This window comes from Notothenia rossii, assembly GCF_949606895.1.
Source record: "Notothenia rossii genome assembly, chromosome: 8".
Taxonomy (NCBI): Eukaryota; Metazoa; Chordata; class Actinopteri; order Perciformes; family Nototheniidae; genus Notothenia; species Notothenia rossii.
In genome coordinates, this window is record NC_136906.1 from 9396624 (window position 1) to 9410479 (window position 13856).

The 13856-nt window shown below is 42.4% G+C and overlaps 1 protein-coding gene across 5 annotated transcripts in view; it reads right to left on the minus strand.

The window, feature by feature from the left end:
• grin2aa (glutamate receptor, ionotropic, N-methyl D-aspartate 2A, a) overlaps window positions 1-13229 on the minus strand; it is a 164251-nt gene extending 151022 nt beyond the window's left edge. The window contains exons 1-3 of one of the 5 annotated variants that reach the window (XM_079643317.1): window positions 13115-13224; window positions 11967-12081; window positions 2023-2526 (exon numbers count right to left, since the gene is read on the minus strand). In XM_079643317.1, the coding sequence (XP_079499443.1) occupies window positions 2023-2523 (501 nt within the window). In that variant the 5' untranslated portion in view covers window positions 2524-2526; window positions 11967-12081; window positions 13115-13224. Of the gene's footprint in view, window positions 1-2022; window positions 2527-9544; window positions 9652-11966; window positions 12618-13114 lie in introns of those variants that run through there. The other 4 variants (XM_079643315.1, XM_079643316.1, XM_079643318.1 and 1 more) reach the window with 4 other exon arrangements.
• Window positions 13230-13856: the final 627 nt, after the last annotated feature.

Below are 13856 nucleotides of genomic sequence, written 5' to 3' on the forward strand. Positions count from 1 at the left end.
GCGTTGGGTCGAACGCTTTAAAGTGGATTATTTTCACCTCATCTGCTCCGGCAAAATAAATCCTCCTGGTGTCAAGGAGCCGAATTGCTGCTGTTTGAAAAGACACCCGCTGACAGAGGACATGAAGTGTGTGTGTGTGTGTGTGTGTGTGTGTGTGTGTGTGTGTGTGTGCGTGCGTGCGTGCGTGCGTGCGTGCGTGCGTGCGTGCGTGCGTGCGTGCGTGCGTGCGTGCGTGCGTGCGTGCGTGTGTGTGTGTGCTGAAGTTGGTGGTGTGTGGCAGGTGCCAATCAGGACACTCTGTAACTCCCCTCCACTCAGCCTTGCCTCTGTTCAAGCTGAGAGATTATCCCTCACACCTTCATTTCCCCTCTCCACCTCCTCCAGTTCAACACTTCCTCCCTCCTCTTCGGCCCTTTCCTCCAGCACTTAGCCCCATCCCTCCTCTTCGGCCCTTTCCTCCAGCACTTAGCCCCATCCCTCCTCTTCGGCCCTTTCCTCCAGCACTTAGCCCCATCCTTCCTCTTAAAAGTGCCACGTGTAGCATTGCAGGATCAATAAACCATTACCGCGGCAACTTTAAGACATTTGTGTATTTGCTGCAAACAAACAAGATAGTGGCAGAGGTGCTAACCGGCCTCTGCACCGCATGTTTTATTGTGGGCCTGGGGTCGGATTAGGTGGGAAATCTGCTGGAGCGCCTGAAAGAGAAATTGCTCCGTGGCATGAAATAGGAAGAGGGATGCTATTCTTTCAGAGCGGCTGCAGCTAAAGATTTGTGATTTTCCCGCACTGGAGGATCTTGGAAGAAAAGAAAGGTTTAAAGAAAAACAAGTCAACCTCTTAAGGGAAGGGTAAGAAAAAAGATTTATAAAAAGTGTGCTAGTCATTTTGACAAAGACTATGGGTAACAACACCATTGGATAAGACCCCGGTGTTCGCAATAATTACACCAAGACGCTATATTTGTCAATAACTTGACAATGAACACAATGATGCTATTTGTAGCATCTGGCTAACGCACTGTCTGGTAAGCCTTCTTTCATCTTCTGGCAGAATAACACAGATAAGAATATCCACATTGTGATTTTTGATGAATCCCAGGGGCTAAGCACTGCCTCATGAATCCACACTATCATGAGCTGTTCATCTGTTCCCATTCACAGTTCAAAGTGATTGGCAGGCACGGGGCCATTGCCTATTCATATTTGATAACCAATGAGGACTCCTGCACTTTGTCTGAAGGAATCCTGCACCGTGAATTGAGACTTCCAAGATTACAGCTCACTGTACCACACAGTTGCCGTTAGCCAAACTTACAAAACACCCACTCCTTCCATCTTTACTCACCCTCTCCTCCTCACTCATCCATTCTTTTTCCTGTCCTTCTGTTCCCTACTCTTTTCTTACACTTTTTCCTCCAACACTTCTCTGCAGATACTTACCTCATCCTCCTACCTTCTTCAAACCTCCACATCACCTCTTTCCACCAATGCTAGCATGGTTCTTATCCGTATTTGGAGCAGAATGAGAACAACTATTGGATTGATTGCCTTGAACTGTTGTCATGGTACCCAGAGGATAACCCTAAGCCTACTGATTTGGTGAACTTTTAAAAAAAATCTTAATTTATGGCCGAATACCTGCAAAACCATTTTCATTAGGTTTGTGTTTACTGTTCCTGCTATTGCTAGCATGCTAACACTAAACTGTTGGCAAAGCTTCCCTTTAGTCTGTTGGCATGAAGTAGTTTTGCCATTTTTTACATGATTGCAATAGCCAAATATTTAAAAAGGTGACAGCCGAGTGTATGTTTGATTTTGTCGGACCAGCAAAGACCCAAAGTCAGAACTTTTTGGCAAATCAATTCAAACCAAAGCAATCATTCAAGTTCATCCATTCGCCAATTCAGTCCAAAGCATTCACCACCTGGCTTCATCCATTCATCAACAACATCCATGAGACATACACTTTTCCAGCAATCATCCACCGACCCATCATCCACACACTCATCATTCTCCGTACCTTATCAGCCATGATCATGGACGACCCTCCGTGGATGCCCAGGATGGGAATAAGTGTCTGCGAGGAAATAAAATCCAAAATCTGGGCGATGGCCTCCTGGTCGGTGCCATCCCCAAACACCACGCCGTGGATCTTTGTCCCGGACATCAGGTCGCACATATGGTTGATGATGCTTTTCGGGTCGGTCTCATTGACCAGTAGTGTGACCACATTGACGTCGATGGGGTCCTCCTTGCTCCACAGCGCCCGGATGTCCCGGTCTGAGATGTAGCGTGTGCGTCCCAGGATAACCGCAATGTTCAGGACCGGCACCTTTTCCGAGGCGGCGCTACCTCGCTGCTTTTGAGCCGCCACGGGGTCCGCAATCAGGGTCACCACAACCAGGAGGGCAAAAGATAGCAGTGCAATATTACTACCATCGCTACTGCTGGGGCCGCTGCTCCTTCTACTCCTCCTCTTACTCCATTTGCTGCTGAAGGACATTCTGTCAAACCACTTCATCCCCTGCATGATGGAAAACAGATGAAGGTAGATCAAAAAGAGAGAAGAAGGGGGCAGATGGGAGAGTGGAAGGATGATGGCAAAGGGGAAAAGACAGGGGAGATAAATTGTTAATACACATCTTTTCAAGCCCACACATTCAGGTAGCATCTTTCTTTTTTATTCAGCGTCTTCTCACTAACATTATTAAACAGATAAACCTTGCAGGGAGGGAAATGGCCTTGAGAGGAAGTTGCGGAGGGGTGAGAGAAAAAGAAGATGACTAACAAGTATATTCTTTATGGTCACGACGCTAGCTTTTCAAAATGATTCAGTTGCAAGCTGTGCTGTTCGGAGGAGGCAGGCAGACAGTTATCAATTTACTGTGAAATGTCTTAAAACCCAGCTTTCGGCATGGACTCGTGAACGACAAGGGGGGCGCTATGAACGAGAGTAAGAGACAAACTGTACTGAACATTCACATAGACTCGGTGCAATTACACGTCCTGCCACATCACTTTTATGTAGGAATGTGAGAATGATGGGTAATTTGCATATTGTATTATAGAGTTGAAGTTTAGTCAGATAGTTCTAGCAATACATTATAACTCAAAGTGCCGTTTGTTTCTTGTTAGCGATGCTAGCAGCATGGCTCTAGTGAAAGTCAAGGTACCCAGAGGATCAATTCGTGCAAAGAATTCTCCTCAGCCCTAGCCGTAGTTTTCATTTCATGCCACTTAAAAAAGCAAGTTTAAGCATGTACAGTAACACTACAACAAGATGGGGAACGTGGTCAACTTTATATGTGCTTGGCATCAGTATGTGAGCACGTTAGCATTCTAACGTTAGCATTAAGCTTAAAGCACTGCTGTTCCTACAGTAGTCTCACAAATGTGCTTTAGCGAAAGACTCTTTGTCTTGTTATTGTGTCCAATAGAAGAAACACCGTTCAAGCACATCACCATGACTACAGTTGTAAGGAATTGCATTTTCTTTTTCAATTGAGCTGAAATAAAACCTGGTGTAAATAATAATAACACAGTTTTGATGCTGTTTTTTCTTCACCTGTGTTTTATAGATTCTTATATTTTTATTTAAAGTAAAAGTGGTGTCACCGCTGTCAGACAGTCACACGCAGATCATTTCGTATTAAAGAAGTAAGTATAACGTAAATTACATAACAGCTGAGAAAGAAAGAAACAACACACTGATATAATCCACAGAGGGCTATAAATAGATTGGGCTGCCACTGCCGGCTTGGACAGAGGGGGCCAGAGGGTCAGATTGGGGTTTCCTCAGTGGAACCAAATGTGTGTGTATGTGTGTGTGTCTGTGTTTGTCTCACTCTGCACCAACCAGAGCAGAGGAACCGGTGACGTCATTATCACACACACACACACACACACACACACACACACACACACACACACACACACACACACACACACACACACACACACACACACACACCATGTTCGGGGAGCATAAAACATGAGTGAGTATGTGTAGGTGTATCATCATGTGTAAAAGCAGGTGTGCTGAAGAGTAGAGCATGAGCAAAATCAGAAGGGCATAAAACATAGGGTCTCATAATGTGTCCATGTGCACCGCTGACGATGTATGGATTCACTGACAGGAGCGCATGTGTTTTGCGTCAGTGCGGAGGCTGTTGGTGCTTGATTGATTCGCGGGCGCGGTACTTTATCGAAACCAGTCCAGCTTTATCACCGAGATCATAGGATCATAAGAAATTAGTTTAGTTTACCAAATGTTCCTTCACATTCACATATGCTACCAAACACTATGAAAAACACAGGACGATACCCACATGTTAAACCAACCAACATCCTGTCATAATCAGGCAGTCAAATAAAAAGACTCTTGGAGGTGTTATAGTTACCAAGGCGATGATGTTTTCGCTCCTGATTCTTTGTCTATTTGTCTCTTAGTTAACTGGGTAAAAGGAGAACACTTAGGTCAAGGACGAGTGCAACATTGATGCAGATCACCGGATGTTTTTTAATTGCTTGATAGGAGGCGTTGTAAATAGGTAATTTTCCATGAACTTAGTGTATTTAAGTCGACTTATTAATCAAGTCAGTATTCAATGATTGCATACAAATATCTTAAATGTGATGATGAAGATCTAGATCTTCAAGAGATGCAGACTTTTGAGAATATTAAATTAATTAAATATTATATATAGGCAAGAATACGCACTCTTAATCATGTGTTACCTGTTTTATACGTTTATTTATAAAAAATGAATTGGCTACTTAGCATAGCAATTCATTCCAAATGATATTATCTGCAACAACTGAAGCTCAACTGGCCCTTTTATATTCCCACTCCTCATAAACCTTTTCATAAGTATCCTTACCATGATTTAAGTTATGTAATAAAGTTTTTTCTATGAATTTCGAAAGATGCCCCTTGACCCATGCCCTAAGAAAGATACAGCTGTGGGTGCACTGTATGTGTGAGTTAGGGCTGCTCAATTATTCGTATTTGAATCGCGATTACGATTATAGCTTGCAACGATTACGAAAACAACTTAATCGAAATAAAACGATGATTTTTATATTATTACTTTTTTTTTTTTTTTTATAACTTTTTTTTTTTTGTGTTTCAGTTGAATTATACTTAAAGTTCAGGGTAATCAACTGTTAAAAACATACTGTTCACATTTTTTTTTTTCAATAAATCCATGTTTTCAAAGTCAATGAATAATCGCATTTAATAATCGCAATTACAATTATTGACCCAAATAATCGAGATTATAATTGTTGCCATAATCGAGCAGCAGTGAGTATGCTTATGGTTCTAGATTACTTTCTCTGGGCTAGGATTTGTCACACCTTGTGATTCTGTGATGAAATTGAGAAGGCTGAATAATGCATGGGCTCACTGTGTCATACTGTGTTTTTAGACAGGCAGAGGCCTACTTGTCCCTCCCTGTCCGACTGAGCACAAACACGCTTGGAGCTGACCTGAGGATGAATCATCCCAATCTCAGCCCATTCAGTGCAGAGGGAGCGTCGAGGCCTAATACATTCCAAGTGTCTTTGTCAACAAGTTGCCATCTTACGTCACCCAGAAGCTGCGAGGTTACGTTAAAATATGCCCTGACAGTTTGTGGAATCACCTCAATGCTGGAATACTTCCTTTAAATCCTGCTTCACTTTCCTAAATCAACGCATGTTCAAAAAGATATGTTATGTGACCTTTGGTGAAGAATGTTTTACCATGGAATGAAGGCAGGGGAAGACATATCCTAGCCCCCTTTTATATACCACTGTCTTGCATTAAGTTGTAATTGAACTATGTATTTATACCCCAAAATATGAATCTAATTTATATGAATTTTATTTATTTATTTCTTAAACCAGTTTTTTTCCTCTATATATTGATAATTTTTTTTTTTTTTTAAAGGAACTCCTTGCAGATACATATACACATTCATGAATAAATTATAGAAACAACACTTAAGATATACAACATTTATTAATTTCTATATTGATTTTTTCTTCAACGTAAACCAAAACTGCTTTCCGATTTAAGGCATACAATCAGACATGTTTCTTTGACTTGTTGTTTTTAATATATATATTCAAGAAATCAGTTAAAATCAAAGTATGCATGGACGAACTAGCTCAAGAAATACAAAGTAAAGAAACGATTGCAGTCTTTTGAAGTGTTGGTCAATAAACTGCTTCACCAAGCACTTCAGATCTTCTCTGACAGGGTCTACGCTACAGAAGAGCCCCCATGTTGCTATTTCCCCTTTCAGGTCTTGCTAAAGAGTGCTCGAGCAGCGCGGACTCTCCCTGTCAAGAGGCATTAACTCAAGCCTTCTGGGTGAAGGACTGTCTTCATAATCGCTAGACAATCCTGCCGCTGCAGCTGCTACTGCTATTATCATTTTAAAGCATTTCATTTCACTATTAATAACCCAGTATCAGTCGGACTATCAAAATGTTAAAATGCCTTTCATCTGCAGTTTCTGGAGGTTATGGGAGAGTTATGAAGCCCCCTGAAGATCTGAGCAGAGGACAGAGTAACATAAATGCTTTCATATGTACTGTGCACATGCTGTTTATGAAATATACTATATATATAGATATATACTGTGTTCATGAATACTATGTATGAACTGGTTGGGAAACATCTAACTCCCATTAGAGCTGCAGATGGCGCTTTTACAGAAATGTTGTTAAAAGTGGAATTTTCCTTAGCAATACATCGATTAAAACAAACTGAAAATGGTGATGATAGAAAGCTCCCAGGCCATTTCAGGACATGTGAAAAATATTTGAAGAAAGCAACCCACACATATTTCACTGTGGGTGGCTGCAGTTATGGTGCATGGCACATCCAGTATTATAAAAAAGGTCAAAACAGTACCGATTTGGCATATCATGGTATTTATAGTAACAGGCGATGCCATTGTTGACGAGATTATCTTCGTTTCCAATGGGCGGTGTGGAGATCTGTCAACAAAAGAGGGTTTTTTTCCTATCTTCCCTTGTCTCAACTCTGCAGCATCACAGGGGGATTTTAGGGGCGAGAAGGATAGTGGGAAAAATGAAAAAAAAACGTCAAGGGAAGTAAAGGCAATGCACCGACATTCAGAATATACAAAGAGAAAGATGAAGAAATAGAGAGACAGAGAGAGACCCCTTGGCAAATCGGATTGGGGCGGTTTGTCGTCACACAAAGGCGATCGTTTCTTGGCACCACAACAGTAAATGATGTTTGGCAGGCACATCCATAATATGGCTATCATGAACACACTCTGATATATATTTGCGACCTGACACACGTGTATGTTCATACCAAGTCTTAAAAAACCTTTTTCAGTGATCAGTAAATAATTAAAATTGTTTTTTTTCTTCTCTATCCTATGTTCCTTTTCATACAATTAGAAACACACTCTACACACACTAGCGCTGAATTCTCTCTGACCGCAATTCCCACATGGGTTCATTGCCACATAGCCTCTGTTCCTAGTCCACACATAACTAGGTTTCACAGCCATCAATAATTCAGCCGCATTATCTTTACATAGTGATTCATATGATTGCATTTACTGCCGCGGTCACATTCGTTCTTCCTTCTATCCTCCGAAATGGCATTACATTTAGATTAACTTACTGCACACACCCTATAGATCTGATTTATTTAAAGAGTCGGGGCTGGACTCGTTGATACGAAGGACGATAAGCGTATGTTTTTCAATGTTGCGGCCCAGAAGACACATGTGTGTAAATACGTTGTGGTTCGTAGAAGAGTAAATTTAATATTACATGAGGGTTTTTTCCCCATCGGACTCTCCATTTTATTCATCGCCCATTAATTTATTCATTTATACTTCCATCCTTTTATTCCCCATTGCACTGAAATTGTAAATGAATAAAAAAAATGGGAGCGAAATAAATTTTAATTTGCCACTTTTCTGTGAATATGTTAAAGAGGGATGAACAAGATTACATGATCAGAAGAAGTAGATGGAAACGCAAGAATAGAGGGTGTATAAAAACCATCCACTGGTCGAGTGCAAATGAGAAATTACTTGGACTCATGAAGGTAAATATATTCTTATAACGTGTTTTAAAACTCCTTCTTTTAAAAGCCACATTGTTTTTTAGGCCATATTTGCCGTGGGTGTAAAAAGAAAAATGGATTATGCCAAATCGCCAAAAGTACAGTATGAAAAGCGTGGCTCCTTGGTTCCAGTGGAGGTAAATCTTAATGCTCCAGAGTACAATTACTCGCATTGTATTGTCATGTTGGCTGCCATTAAGAAATAGCTTTTATTTATGTTTAGTGTGGGAGCCTTTGGGGGGAAGGGCAGTGTCCCCCTCAGTAAAATAACTCAACCTTGTGTCCTTCCATCCCAAGACGTTTCCCCTGTTTGCCATAACTCTCCCTCACCTGGTCTTATTCTTTAGTCTCATTCCCCTGGTTTCGAATCAATCTATCTATTTCCATTTCAACAGTTTCCTATTTTAAATTAGATTTAGCCATTTGAAGAAAACAGACAAGAGGAAAAAGATGTATGAATGCTAATATGCTGCTGAAGATAGGAACTATCTACAGGCCTTTGCATACAAATTGATAAGAAGGTTAGAGGGAATTGAAAGGTTTTGGTTCCAAGTCGTTCTTGTTCTTTTTAAAGTGGATACAATGAGAGAAATATATGCCTTTTGAAATGCTTTTGCATGCAACAGCAGTGTCATAATGATCTTTTTAGGGAACATCCTCTACTGCACATAACGTAATGCTTTTTCAATGTTCTGCATTAGCCACTCATTTGGTTTCTTTCCAAAGCAACTTACATACTCAATACTGTGGGCAATCCCCACAGGAGCAATTTGGGGTGAAGTGTCTTGCCCGGGGACACAACGACATGCTGCCTGCAGTGGGGTTTGAACCTGTGCTCCCCTGATCCCCCTGATCCGATCACCAACGCACTAACGCACTAACCCACTGCCCCACACGCCTCCACGTAACTTGATATCTAGCAGCTTGACCAATCGCACCTTGGCTTAACAGAAGAGGAAGCAAAGCTAACAGACAGCAAATTGTCCAATAAATTACATCACAGTTCCCATACCCAGTTGGGTTGTGGGAATTGCAGTTTCCAAAGCAAAATTCTAAAAAGGGGCACAGCAAACCCAGTTCCCCACACAGCTTTAACACAGTTGTGTAACATCTTGTGTAGCTCTGTGGGAGCTTCACAAAGAGTGCCAAAGTGATGTCATCAGGATAAAGTGGCTTGAGACTGAAACTTTTAACAGAAAGCTACAAACTAGCACTGCGTTATTTGAAAGAAATCCATCTGGGGAGCTCCAACAAAAGTCGTTATCAAGACTCATTACAGGGATAAAGAATCCAGTGCTTTAGAGTTGAACAAAAGGAACTAAAAGTCAGACTATCTCAACCTCTGCAGCTTCTATTCAATGGTGAGTTGCTAAACTTCGCCGGACTGTCCCTTGAACGAACCCAGTCTGCTCCACACCTCTTCTGACATTCCTCTTACTTTTTCAGCTCGGTCCTCTTCTATCCATTTTCTCCCAGCTATTCAATCTCTCTCTCCCACTCTCCCAGGCCCCAGCCATCTGCTCTGTGTGCCCTGACGTGTGCATGAGCACCCATGAGAAGCCCAGTGGAAGTAATCGTCTGCTACCACTCAGGCTTCAACATGTTGTCTGCCCACTGCACATACCTCTCCAGCTACCGACTAACCCTCTGTCTGTGTGTGTGTGTGTGTGTGTGTGTGTGTGTGTGTGTGTGTGTGTGTGTGTGTGTGTGTGTGTGTGTGTGTGTGTGTGTGTGTGTGTGTGTGTGTGTGTGTGTGTGTGTGTGTGTGTGTGTGTGTGTGTGTGTGTGTGTGTGTGTGTGTGTGTGTGTGTGTGTGTGAGACCAACAAAGAAAGAAAGAGACCACTAGCATTCTGTTATATAATGGGTGTGAACAGTGTTTCTCTTTGTGTGCCAGTGTGTCTTCTCTCCCTGCACCTGATGCCCAACACACAGTCAGTCCGAAGAATGTGTTTCATGCTACACTCTCTTATTTCTTCCTTTAGTGCAAATTACATCAGTCAGATCTGCCTCATTAGCATGCAGGGGGTTCATTTAAGAACTCTTCTGATTTCAATTTGCTTTATTGGCATGACATGTATGCATGTTGCTGAAGTATATTAAGAAGAAGAGTGGATCAATTAAAGGTAATGATGATGATTATTATAATACAAGCTGATTACACGTCGTCACTCGGGGTGGTTGGAAGTAGGTCGACGAGGTATTTGTTAAGCGTCTGTGTTGCTCCGTGGCAACAGGAAACAAAGTGAGCTTATTGTCTTGCAGTTTCTGTCTCAGTCCAACAGGAAGGGATTTTTTTTTCTCTGAAGCCACCTCTGAGGTGATTTCAGACTTTATTCAGCCATGAACGGTTCTGATGAATTTGAAACAGAGCGGTGCAGCCTTTGCAGGAGCAATCTGTTCGGCACTTGATTTTAACCCCTTTTTAGACAAAGTATCCTCAAGAGTGACTAACTTCAACACTGTGCTATTGGTATATGTAAATATATATATTTTAAAATGTATTACAGTACACCTCTCTCTCTCACACACAAAATCTGAACTATTTTTTTTTCTATACTCATTGTGTGTTTGACTCCATGAGATACTGCTGTATAGAGGGCAACATTGAGTGTGAAAACACTTCTTATCCACACACACACACACACACACACACACACACACACACACACACACACACACACACACACACACACACACACACACACACACACACACACACACACACACACACACACACACACACACACACACACACACACACACACACACACACACAAAAATCTTTGCTAAATAGTAAACGGAAGCACTCTATAAAGGCACATTGATTACAGTGTACAGTTGCGGCCCTCAATCTACATGTGTGAAGGTATGAGGCTTTTTCATAATTTTCAACAACGTGACTGGATCCTAAGAACAGGAGAGAGGGAGAGGGGTGGAAGAGGAGATGTACATTCATTTGGATCTCCCCATTATGTTCAAAGGGGACCAACACAATACAAGTGCGACCCCTACTGGTACAGCGCTTGCCTGCCTCCTGCATCTTGGCCAAGAAGACGCTACTTACAAATATATATTTTTTAGTAGGGCAAAGCCGGTGTTCACTTTCTGTCACGTTACGGGGGGGGGGGCACATGCGCAACGTTTTCACCCAAAATGTGATTATAACTTTAAAAATACGCGTTGCATTCTTAAGAGATCTCCATAAACTACACATCCTTATATGGGATGGAGAAGTTGTTCCAAACAGTGGCGCAAGCGAAACCCCCGCAATGTGTCTTGATATAAAACACCAGCGAGCAAATTTTTTTTTTGGTGCGTAAAAACACTTTTGTTAAAATATTCACATCGTTTGTTGGCTATACTAACTAATAATTGGGGGGGGGGGGGGGGGTGTTGAGTGCATGTGCCAAACTAACAAAGGAGGCACGTTTATTTTAATCCTATAGTGAGTTTTTGGGTGAATTCATAGTAAAGGGATAAACGTGTTTAGCGTGTGCCGGCTGAGAGAGGCTGCATTTACAGATGCGCTTTGAAGCAGCCTGCTCTGCGCTCACTGCACCAGCCTTATGAATTATGAGGAAATTATGAAAACACTTGAGCTGAGAGAAGATAATTTGATGTGTTTCCTTCGCATTTCATACTGCGTGCCTCGCAACGATTACATTCCTCGTGTTTTGGGGAGAGCTGCGCTCCGCGATGTGGGTGCCGCACTTTGGATAAGGGACGCCTGTGGGTAAACCCGCACGGTGCCCGACGATCAAAGGAGAGAGAGGGGGGCAAGAGAGAGAGACAGAGACGGTGGAAGATCAACACAACCCAAATGTATGGGGGAATTAACGGACACGACAAAGTACTTACAGCATCTCCCTTCCACAGAGCTCCAAAACAGTGGTGCGAGATGACATTGCAACAGTCCCCTCTCTCCTCTGAGAAACCATGCAGCCTCTGACGGGGATCACACTCACAGAACACACTGCACAACAGGAGTAGGAGAAGAAGAAAAATCACGGAATCACTGGCGATGAATTATTTCCACCGTGTCCCAAAAAACTGAATGAAATCCCCCGATGCAACACTTCGTAGGCGCGCAGCTGCGAATAAAATCACTGTTGTTGTAATCCAATCTTCATTGCGCCTACCGCGGATTCTCCACTGCAATCTCTGCTGGCCCCGCGCATTGTGGGGGGGCTCAACCTGCCTCGGTGTGATCTCAGCTCCCGGTATCCCGTTATTCCCGTCCCGGGTTAGGAGAGGAAGAGGCAGGTGAGCAGCCGCCGGACGCACACAGAGACGCACACGCACATTGAGTACTACAGTAGAAGCTCCGGAAGCCTGCAAAGCGTGCATGGGACCCGCTCTCTCTCACTTTCTCGTTCTCTCTTGACGTGCACGTGGATGTGCGTGCGTGTGATTTCGCGTTTTGTCTATGCCTGCGCGCTTCTGCAGAGGCAGGGCAGCTGGATAGATAGACGGACTGGCGGTCCGTCGGTCTGTCGCGCAAGGCTCCCTCTCTCCTTCTCCCTCTCTCTCTCTGCGCTAAAGCTCCTTCAGGGAGTAGCTCAGTCAAACACACACTGATCCAGGCACAGTCGAGCTAAATCGCAAATGATTCAGACAGCAATTTTTACCCTCTTCCCTCAGACATCTCCATTCTCATTTTTGTCAAGAATTACCCCCTCGAGGCTCTTTGCCAACCCCTGCCCTCCATTAATTTCCTTTTCGGATTCCTTTACAGTCAACACTTGAGCACCAGATTAAGGGGTTGTAAAAGTGGACACTAATTAGCGGTACAAAGAAAAATTCAATATTAATTTATAGCTAATGAAAGCCAGTTGTTACACCTTCAAACACCACTCTTTACATGTAGGAAATCTGAAGTACGCACTAAAACAAACTGAATGAGGGTGCACGCGACCCAATTACTCCAAATAAAACTTTAAAGCGATTTCCTGTTTCACTCTGTCGTCAATTTAAATTTGTAATATAGGCAAGTAGACGTGTTGTACCTGCGAATTTCGATGGAAGTTGCTGCATTGTTGCCTGTAGTTTTCGCTCATTAGTCAGGTTTTTAGCTAGTAAAAAGTTGTTGGTCAGGTGTGTAACAGGTCAACTGCTTCCGACCTGCAAACAGAGGACATCAACTTTGAGTTCCTCTTCCGCTAAAATGCTACGTCCTCTTTTCGTAAATACTGCTTACTTGGTCCAAAATGCTAACATTTCCGCCAACTTTACTTTGTGTGAACTGTATATGTGCCAACATTGTGTATGTTTTATATGTGATACTTTAAATAACATAAAACAGTGTGAATTTCCCCACCAAAAAATGTGTATCGGGTGATTAATAGCATAGGCCTACTCTAAAAGTGGGGGACTCGACTTGACTTAAAATCGACAAACCAAGAGCGATAAATCACGACTTTTAGCCAATATTTAGGCTATATATAATATATAGTAATACCAGATTAATACTATAGGCATATTTTAGTTGGGCTCTCTAGTTGTAACCTAAAGTATAAGCAAACATCGATGAAACTCTCCCCAGTGTGTAAAATAACTTTATATTGCCTACACAATCCCACACTGAGATCATGTAAAAATATGTTGGGCTACTTCATTCATTTATTTTTTGCTGATTTTACAAATCCAGACATAGTGCTTTCAATAGATTTATCGGTTGCACTTTACAATAAGACTACCCAGTGTGCGAAATACGGGGGGGTCCGGGGGAGCTCGACCCCCTGATTAACA